Genomic DNA, 11,067 nt, shown 5'->3' with positions numbered 1-11,067 from the left:
TCGTTTCCTCCACATCAATCCAATTTTAATTCTTCAAATCTTCAATTCAATTCAACCCCACCAAAAATCTCCCGCTTACTCCGTTATTTATCCCACCAAATAATATTTCAAAACAGTTAGTTTCACTCTCTTTAATCTTCACCTCTCTTTCTCTTTGACTCTGCAAAGCGAAATCCATTAAGAATTACAGAGATAAAATGGCGGCCACCGCCAATTTTCAAACCCTACCTTCTCTCAAAAGATTAAGACCGCTGCAACAGCAAAACGAGCTTGAAAATAACAAAGAAACTGAACCCATTACTTCATTTCAAAACCGCCGATCAGAACTTACAACCAATCGATGATGAAGAAGAAGAAGAAGCCGACGACGGGATTTTATGCGCCGTTTGTCAAAGCACGAACGGCGACCCAACAGACCCGATAGTATTCAGAGCCAAAAACAGAAAAAGGACATTCACGAGCATAAGATTTCAAAGCAATATCAATAACTGCGATAAATTCTTCTTCATCCGTAACAAATCGTATTTTTCAAAACAGAATGTTTACTTTTGCAACAAAACTTTAGTCAAACGGTAAATATCAATTAATTTTAGTCAACAGGTGTCCTTGAGAATATTTAGGTGTTTTGAAGGTATTTGTCTAAAAAACTCAAAAAATAACTATCCAACCTTGCTCCAAAGTGGGCTGGACGAGTATCTAAGTCCATAATTAGATCTAGTTGTGAACCAATGACATGTTAGGTATTTCAATCCAGACCCGCTAGTCATATATGTGATTCAAATGACCGTCTACAAAAGTAGCTGCAACCAGCCCTTTATATAAAATTGAACGCAGGTCCGGAGCAAGTTACTAATTTAATAGGTACACCAACTTAAAAATTTAATAGATTTCAAAATTCCCTTCAGGGGATTGTGATATAACTTCTTATATAAAGGTTTCCTTGCTAATTTATGGGCAAGAGGGAAGTAGAAATGTTGAAATAGAAAAAAGGAATTTCTTTAAAAGATTTTTTGACGAGAAAATTTCTCACAATTTCATCTTCATTTGCATTAGGTTCTATCAGATACGTCAAAAATACATTATTGATAGGGTGTACATAACTGAATAGTATATAGAGACATCCATGCATACGTAACGAGAAGAAGATGAAAAATGTATATAGTGAAAGCTGAAGGAATTAGTTGTAGCTTTTTTATTCGAATCACACGTGGCATCTAGATAGCAGTGCGATGATATGTCGGTTCATGGCAAAAGAAAAAAAATTAAGCGTTCATATGAGATTCAATTGACACGTCTATTAAAATTGAAGGACACGGCATAAGAATAATAACATAAACAATTAAAATATTAAATAAAAGGGAAAAGGCTAAAAAATGATTCCAATATTGCCACTCAAACTCTTGTAGCCCATTCATATTTTTTAAGTCCCAGTTATATGACCCTCATATTACTAAAACCTAAAATTTACACTCCTCTCATGTTAATATTTTAAGTAATAGTATCACAGAGAAGTGTGCAAATTTTAGGTTTTAATAATATGAGGGTCATAGACTCATAATTGAGCCTCAAAAAACACGAGGAAATTGCAAAAGCCTGGGTAGTAATATTAGGGTCATTTTTTAGCCTTCTTTTAAATAAAAACTTTAAAAACAGTCGGAGTATGTATTAAAATTTAGAGATAGTTTGGTTAGAAGGACAATAATCCATGAATATTTAATGCAAAGTATTCGCAAATGTATGGAACTGGAGTTATAGTACAAGTGATGGCGATTGGAAATGCACCCACAAAACTGAACGATATTTGAAAATTGAGGATCCATCATGGTTTAGCACAACCCCAAGATATGAATAGCTATTATTCAAGAAAGCTGCATCAATTCGTGTTGATTTTCGGGAGATTTCAATCATTCGGAACTGCTTCTGATTTGATGAGCTGTTGTCGCCGGACCAGCTCATTCGACATGTTGTAAACATGTATCCTAATCTTCGATTTTATTATTTTAAAATTATTTTTATAAAGTGACTAATTTTATACTATTAAATTAATTATAAAGTTCATAAATTTTTAAAACTCTCTATTAAAATAAGAGTTAATTCTATAAAAAAATCACGACCTTTATATAAAGTTTTATTTTAATTTTAACCTTTAAAAGTTAGCATTTAAAGGCACGACCTTTCATTTTATTTCAAAACTATCATCAAAGTAAAATTCGGTATATTTTTTATGATGAAAAATTACTAATCCTACATACTCCGAAAGATAATAATATTTAGTATCGATTTATAATATGGGTCTTTGATTAATGGTTTAATGAAGAACTTAATAAAAAAAATACATTAAAATGATAGATTTGAAAAAAATATATGAAAAATCATGATTTTATATGGCAACTTTAAAGGCCGTGATTAAAATGAAATTTCGTGTTAAGGTCGTGATTTTTTATAGAATTAACCTTTTAAATAATATCTATAAATCTTAAAATTTGAAATCTTTTCAAGTAACTAATCATAAAATAGAAATTACAATAATTAAAATAATATCACCTCAGTTTGGGTTAAATTATTAATTTAAAACTTAATCACTCAAAAGCCCCCACCTTTATACTTTTTTTCAATTGCACCCTGACGTAGGAAAATCCTCTCAGAACCCCCCCACCTTTAGATTCTTTTTCAATTGTACCTCAAAGTATTAAATTGACCTCTTTTCACATGAAAAAATATTTAAAATAATCTTTTATTTTTGATCTATATTCTAATTAAACACTAATATTATTAATAATGTAAAAAATCATTCTTTCCAAAATTATATCCAATAATTTTTTAAAATCAAAACCATAAAAATTTCCAATTTAGGGTACAATTGGAAAAAAATCTAAAGATGGGGAAATTTTGAGAGGTTTTTCCTACGTCAGGGTGCAATTGGAATGGAATTTAAAGGTGGGAGGGTTTTGAGAGAGTTTTCTAACGTCAGAGAGTAATTGAAAAAAATTAAAGTTAGAGGGTTTTTGAGTGATTAGACCTTAATTTAAAGACCTAATTACTTAAAAAAAACCCCACCTTTAAACAATTTTTCGTTTATACCCTGACCTAGGAAAAAGTTCATTTGTACCCTTTTTTTTGATTTTTCGTTTTCAACTGTACCCCAAAATTTTATTTTTTGACAATTTAATTAATTAAAGGATGAAAATATTAAAAACAATTAAATAGAATATATCATTTTTTTTTTATTTAAAAAAATACAAATAAGTTAAAAAATGAAGGATTATTTTAAACTTTTTCTAGATAAAAAAAGTTCAATTTAGTGCTTTAGGGTAGAGTTGAAAATAAAAAATCAAAAAAAATGTACAAATGAACTTTTTCCTAAGTCATGGTATAAACGAAAAAATATTACTATTTGAATAGTGGTTTACTTTACTTAAGGTGGGAGTTTTTTAAATAATTAAGTCTAATTTAAATAGTGGTTTACTTTACTTAAATTTCACATTGTTGAATGATTTGACATGTCAACACCAGACAAAGATATCCGTACGAAAAATAAATCTCTTTTAATTTTAGGCTCTACTATTATACGTTTGACATTCATTGAATTCTGCCAAATGAAAACCATTTATTTTAATATTGGCTATTGTCAAAGATACATATAAACATTAATTGTTACAGCACAGTAGCCAGTAGGTGATTTTCTTAATATTTTAAAAGGCTAAAAATGTGTCTACCACTAAGATAATGTTGGTCCAACATTATTCCTTTTCGTATAATTGCAAGTCAAAATCCCCACAAAATTACATTTTCTCAACTTTCAAGATCTACTAGAAACAAAAATTTGATACCCTGCCCTACACGCTACCATGCTTTACATACACCACGTAAAGTTTGTTATTTTTAGGCACTCAACAAGTTTTGCTAAGGCTTAATTACTTAAAAAAACCTCCACCTTGTAATATTTTTTCGTTTATACCATGACTTAAGAAAAAATTCAGTTGTACCCCTTTTTTTATTTTTTGTTTTCAACTCTACCCTAAAGCACTAAATTGAACTTTTTTTATCTAGAAAAAGTTTAAAATAATCCTTCATTTTTAACTTATTTGTATTTTTTTAAATAGAAAAAAGATGATATAACCCTTCTATTTAATTATTTTTAATATTTTCATTCTATAATTAATTAAATTGTCAAAAAATAAAATTTTGGGTACAATTGAAAATGAAAACTCAAAAAAAGGGTACAAATGAACTTTTTCCTAGGTCAGGGTATAAACGAAAAATTATTTCAAAGTGGGGTTTTTTAAGTAATTAGGCCTTTTGCTAATAACGAATCAATGAAAAAGATTGGTGATTTCTTAAAGGAAATTAAAAGAATTTATAGAGAAAAACGTGAAGTTAAATTGCTTTGCTAATACCGAATCAATGAAAAAGATTAGTTAAAGATGGCAATTGTTTTTCTCTTTGTCGAATCATTTACTATTAATTTAACTTTATATTGGATATCACTTGAATTTTCTTGTTTATCATTTAGGGAAGGTCTAATCACTCAAAAAACCCTCACTTTTAATATTTTTTTCAATTCCACTGACGTTGAAAATTTGTCAATTTTACCCACTTTTGAATTTTCCGTTTTCAATTGTACCCCAATTTTTTAATTTTTATTAATTTTTTAACTTAAATAATGAAATCATTCAATTAATTAAGTTTAAATATGAAATTAAATTCTTTTTTATTTAAAAAAGTACAAATAAGTCCTTTATTTTTAAAAACTAACTAAAAACCCATAATCATATTAACACTAATTTAAATTCTTAATTAATTTAACTAAATTTAAATAAATTTTAAAAACGTACAATTGATATATGTTAGACATGGAGAATGTTTTAAACAAATTTCCAAACGAAAAAGACGTTAATTTAATTTTTCAGGGTACAATTGAAACACAAAAATGTAAAATAGGGTAAAATTGACAAATTTTCAACGTCAGGGTATGATTGAAAAGGGGCTAAAAGGTCGGGTTTTTTTTTAAGACATTAGACCTTTTGGGAACTATCTTTTTACTATTTTTATATGCAATCTATATTTTGAAGAAAAAAAGAATAGTATTGTTAAAATTATGTATGTACATTTGTCAAAAAAATTCTGTTAATATACATTAATAAAGGTTATTTAATGGAAAATTTAATTGTGTGCCATACTACATTTTATCATTATTTATTTTTTTGTTTAGATACAAAATTAAAACATGTACTTAGAGGTTATAATAAAATTCTATCATTTAAATATTTAAGTGTGGGTCGCAAATCGGTGGCTATGAGTCTAAACTTTTTTGTTTTTGTTTTAACTGTTGGGATGTGATTTTAAATAAAAAATTGGATTGTCTAATCTAATTGTAGGACTAACTGACAGGTAGATTTTTTTAAATTCATCAAATCTCATTAAATCGAATATTAAACGGTTACATTTGTAAGAAATTTGAGATAGACAACATGATGACTAATTCACATATCTTACTTACAAAAATAAAAATAAATTATTAATTGTTTTGCTAATTAAGAGCAGTAATCAATCAATCTTAGATCAAACTTTTCCAATCATTCGAAAACTCACAACATTTGATTCAATCGCCACTTTAGTAACTCATTCATAAAAAACAAATTTTTCATAAATAAATGATAACAAACCTTTCACAAATAAATGACGAAGTAAATATTCAGAAAAAACAAATTACAATTATAAATAAATAAAATTAATATAGGTCATAAAAGATTTCATTTTATTGTTAAAAGATCTTGAATCTATCTTCGCCTTTTAGTAATTGAATTGCACTTCGTTAATAAATTTCAATCTATCAAGAAAAAATGAAAAAGAATTGACTATTTATTATATTCTATAAAATTAAAATAATATAAATAAAAAGATAGCTACTATCAACAGAAAAATCAAACCATTGACGGCTGTCAAAAAAATAATAATAATAAATTTTTCTCTTATAGTCCTTTACTTTTCGTTTGTTTCACATATATTCTTTAATATATTTTCTCAAATAATATATTGACTGTTTAACTATGAAAACATTTTCTTGAATTTGGCTTAACTTTCAGTCTAATAGTTTCATAAATTTTTACAACCTTTATTATTCATGTATCCTTCACAATACGTAATAGAAACAATAGTGAATCTTTTTATTATCATCAAAACCATAGACCTTAGAGTTAGAACCTTTAGCCAACATGTTTAAAATTTTATATTTTTTTATAAATTTGTCTATTTTACAATCTACTTTTTTTTTCATTATTTACCCTTGATATTATTGTGTCTAATTTCACAAGAATTGGCCAAAGACTTTGAAATTTTTAAGTATTTTATTAATATTCTTTGTTTTACATTAAATATAATATTTAATTCACACTTTGACTTGTATTTTAATTTAAAAGGTCTCTCTTAAGGGTTTTTAATGAAGTTGTAAGAATTTAGTCCACAAAATTCTTGATAAAGTGTTTTGAAAAGTTGAAAAGTTCTTCCGCCAACATTTATGTTTACTGCTAAAATTTGTGCGATTCAAATCATAAATTCAAAAATAAAATATCTTCTTTTAATCTGTAAATACTTAAGATCAATAGGTGTTATAGCTGTAATATATGTGCCGTAGTTCTGCAGGAATCTATTTGTTGACACCGACTTGACTAAAGAATTTGGTTTTAGCGTTTTAAAATTAAAAGAATTATAAAAAAGGTTCTTAGCTTTGAATATTATTGCTGGCATTACCATATTTCTTCCACTCAACAGAACACAATTTTGAATTTGATTTGTTCTTCAAACTCTCGGATTAACTTTATTTTTTACTCAAATTTATCTTTTGTGACGGACTTCTCGATTGCTGCCGCAGATTATATCATCTTCTTGACTGATCTCTTCCAGTACTTTTTATTGCTGCCGTTAGTTAAGGTAACTCATATCAAATTCAACACAAAAAAGAAAAATATTAAAGAAAAAAAAGAACTCTTCATATTTTACTACAAAAGATATCAACTTGTGACGAAAAAAATTTATTATCTTTCTTTTAATAACATCTATAAATTTTTGGACTAATTTTTGTGACTATTACTGATGAATTTAGCAATGGATACAATTCACTGTTTTTTATGAATATGAGATGGATCGATGATCTCGAATTTTCAAAAAGTAACTCTGAAAATTATATAATAGATTTTTGTGTAATTATCGTTCGATGTCCTAAATCACTGTCTTGGTTAATCATAACAAGTCGGAAAAGACACGTAGAGTGACAAAGCTTTCTCATAAGATTTTTAAAGTTACATTTTTTTAGAACTCAAATGTGAAACTTTCTGATTTAATAAAAATGAGTTTTTGTTAATTTTTTTTATTAGAGATAGATCTATTTTATATATTTTTTTATAATTAAATTTATTTTATGTTAGTTTTTAGCGGAGATTAACGGAAATTAATTAGTACTAGTATGCATTTTAAACAGATAAATTATAGTGGATTCCAACCCCCGACCTCATGCACTGGTGAAGGACTTGACCATTAGGCCAAGCCTTTACTGGCAGCTTTTGTTAATTGATCTAGTTTCGACCTGTGTAATTAACACCTTTATTTTCTCTTCTTCATACTTATTTTATTTTTCTCCATCCTCTTCCCATTATACTTTTGTATGTTTACTATGGTTTTTCTTAAAGTAAGTTTACTACATGATAAAATTAGAAAAATCGGTCTCGATCGACTAAAGAATGAAAATTTAATTAGCAAAAAGAAAATCACATATCAAAGAATGTAATATAATTGATTACCTATTATACAATATACGATCGTATATTCATAAAAAATGTATCAGTTAACTGATTCTTTTTCTACCATCAAATACAAAGTAAAATTTTTCATGGTCCTCTCAAATCCACACCACCCTTGCACGTAGAATAAACAGTATAAAATGGATGCAGAAAATTTGTTAGTATGATCCTTCTTATTTTGTTTTGTATCTATTTACAACACAATATTTGGAGATCTGCCAGTACTACCCCCGTCCAACACAATTTCAAACAAGTCAGCTTCAGATTCTTCATCAAAATCAAGTCCTTGATTATTACCATGGTTGTTGAGGCTGCCTTTAGCTGTACATCTCTGAAGCCATTGAGAGTCAATTCTGCCCATTGAAAAAAGTTCTTTACTGTCTTCATAGCCCAAGGCTGGTGAATTTACTAGAGGACCAATGAAGCAAGGATTTGGCGTTCTTTGAACATTGGCTTGTGCATAACTGAATGAACTTTGTCCAAAATTTACCAAAAATAATATGTCATTATTGGCTGCAATTGTTGGATACATTGGACTGCCAAATTCTTCTGTTTGGCAATTAATAATATGAACCAACTCTGCATCTACCGTGAAATATACTTTCTTTTGCCTCGGATCAAATCCGCACCCGATTACCTTCTCCTTTCTCGCCCAGTCTCCTTTTTCGGATTCGAATATAAGTTTGTTGCCTGTAAAATAATTAAAAAGACATATGAGTTAGTTCAAATGATAAGAACACTCCACGTAAAACTATCAAGTCCTAGGTTGGAGTCAGCGTAAAAGTAAGAGTAATTTTTTTTATGTTTCTTAAAAGATATTAAAAAAAGAATGGCATCTGGTAGCAAAAATAATTTCATTGATTTACTAAAATCTTACATGATTCTGTTTCATTGAATCCAACCCATATCATATTTATTTGGTCAACTACTGCTTCATACCTAATTCTAATTGCCAAAACAGTGAAGGATTTATGGTTCGTAAATTAATGAGTGGGCCATTTCTATTTAATTTTTAACCAGCACTGAACATATACATTAGTGGGTTGTCAACTTACTCCAGTGCTTCAGCACAGAAGCAACACCTTAATGCGGCTACATTTCAACAACTTAAATTTCCCGTCAGCAGTTTCAATTAGAGTTTTAAAAACCGAACTGATGGCACCAGTTTGCAGTTCAATAATTCGATTAGTTCAATTACATGTTCAACGATTCGATTAGTTTCAATTACATGTTCAATGAGTTAAATATAGTTAAAATGTAAACAAGTATATAAAATTTGAATTATCAAATGGATTGAAAAATTTAAAATTAGACCATTACTCTAATTAACAAATATAAAATTTGACAATTTTTATGACTTAACAGTTCCATAATTTTTCATTTCTTATCGTTTTTCGGTTGAAAAGGATTGAACTTATTTTTAATTTTTACGAAAGAACCAAACTGGATTATCCTCGAATTTTGGTTGAATCGATTGAATCGGCCGGTCAACCTAGCAATTTTCCTCATAAATTAATAATAAAAGTCAGCATGCATGCTTATTGCTTAGTCTATTGATAGAGACTAGTAATGTTACTTCAATTTGAAAGTTTAATGTTTGAATGTTTCTGGTATTCGTCTGAATAAAAAAAAACAAAAGAATCAGAAATTTTACCATCAAGATAGACCGAACCATCGGAGTTGAACCCGATGGAGCCTGGATAACTTCCGGGAAGTTTCAAAGGAAGAGAGCCTCCAGTACTAAGTCCTAACGATAACATAACAGCGTCATCTTTGCCGTCATCTTTACCATTAGCAAGCTTCAATTCCTCAATCTTGTTAAACCGATGACTGCTAGCAACATGTATAAATTCTGAATTTTCTTGAATCAGTTTAGTCTTCTCACCTTCTTTTACCTTAGCAACAGAATGATCCAGATCATCACCTTGAGAATACAAAATCGTGATCTCAAAATAAGCTTCTTGAGGAAAAGCAGAGTTCATTAATGGCGGCCCTGGTAAAGGCAAAGCAGTTCTGATCACAGAAGAAGAATTATTGTTATTCATTAAATTTATTTTCTTTAACCCTGAATTTAATCTTATTTTCTGCATGAATTCTGCCGATCCTTGACATACTTCCCAACTTATCTCCGTCTCTGCTTCTCTTCCATAATCACCAACTGCACATAACCCTAACAGCGATGATCGTGTTGATGGGGATGACGTCGACATAAAACCTGAGAAACCAAATCGGGACCATCCATTTTCAACTGCATCTGTAATGAGCGACGGATGATCAGCCCAATCAAACAAAGATTTAGTAGAAACTGATGATCCTCGTCGAAACACATAATAATTTCCTTTTCTTTTGCCGTCTAAATCAATCTGATGAAAGTTGTGAAGCTTTGTAATTCCGTCTTGTAAGCTCTCCGTTCTTGTTCTTGATGTGTCGACAGCAATAACGTCGTCTCTGCCTTGTTTCGAGCAGCAACAACGCTTAATCAAGATGGTGAAAAAGACTATAAGAACTACAAAACATATTGCTGTCAACAGAATATGTTCCCACTCGACCATTCTTGTTTTAAGAAAATGATCAATTTGTGTCTCTGCACTTTTTGTTTTTGTTCTGATTGAGTTTCATTTGGGGTTTTAAAGCAGGCGTGGTTTTGGGGAGACTTTTAGTTGTGTTTTTTAAATGTTGGTTTGGGTAAAGAAATGGGAAATGTAAGGAGAAGAAAAGGTTAGTATAAAGACTGTGGCGTGGACAAAGACTACTTCAAGAAAGGCAGGAAGCTGATGTATATGCAAACCGTAAATTAGTAGATTAAAATAAATATAAGTTTGTAAACAAAAATCATATATTACAGTATATTTTTGTTTTTTTACACTTGGAATCAACAATTCAACATATAATCAATCAGTGTTGATGGTAAAAACATAATGCGTGACGACGTCTACATTGATACATACAACTGTCAATTCGTGTCGTATAAACAGTCCGTGCATAAATTGCCAGTCCGCAAAATAGATTTTTACAACAGTAATTTGAGTTGTAAAAAATGAAAATTTAAATTTCGAATTATAAAATTTAAGATTTATATTAATACTAAAATATGATGTAATTTATGATTTTATCTATATTTATCTCTAATTGTATACATAAATAAAATGTATAAGCTTTGAGAAAAAAAAAGAGAAAACAACAAAAATACCAAAAAAAACCCATCAATTTCACACTTTGCCATCAGATTTAATTTTATTACACGCGTATCACAAAAATTTCAACACTACCA

The 11,067-nt window shown here is 28.9% G+C and overlaps 1 protein-coding gene across 1 annotated transcript; it reads right to left on the bottom strand.

Annotated features, from left to right (window-relative positions):
• Positions 1-7,768: 7,768 nt before the first annotated feature.
• Positions 7,769-10,546, bottom strand: LOC126676974 (uncharacterized). The gene is made up of 2 exons (XM_050371399.2): positions 9,451-10,546; positions 7,769-8,486 (listed from the first exon to the last, which is right to left on the bottom strand). Exons 1-2 carry the CDS (start codon positions 10,346-10,348, stop codon positions 7,990-7,992), a joined length of 1,395 nt encoding a protein of 464 aa, XP_050227356.1. The 5' UTR covers positions 10,349-10,546; the 3' UTR covers positions 7,769-7,989.
• Between the last annotated feature and the right edge of the window lie 521 nt (positions 10,547-11,067).

The sequence above is a fragment of the Mercurialis annua genome, linkage group LG1-X, assembly GCF_937616625.2.
Source record: "Mercurialis annua linkage group LG1-X, ddMerAnnu1.2, whole genome shotgun sequence".
Classification (NCBI taxonomy): domain Eukaryota; kingdom Viridiplantae; phylum Streptophyta; class Magnoliopsida; order Malpighiales; family Euphorbiaceae; genus Mercurialis; species Mercurialis annua.
The sequence above is the reverse complement of the archived record's forward strand: the minus strand, read 5'-3'. Positions and strand labels throughout refer to the sequence as shown.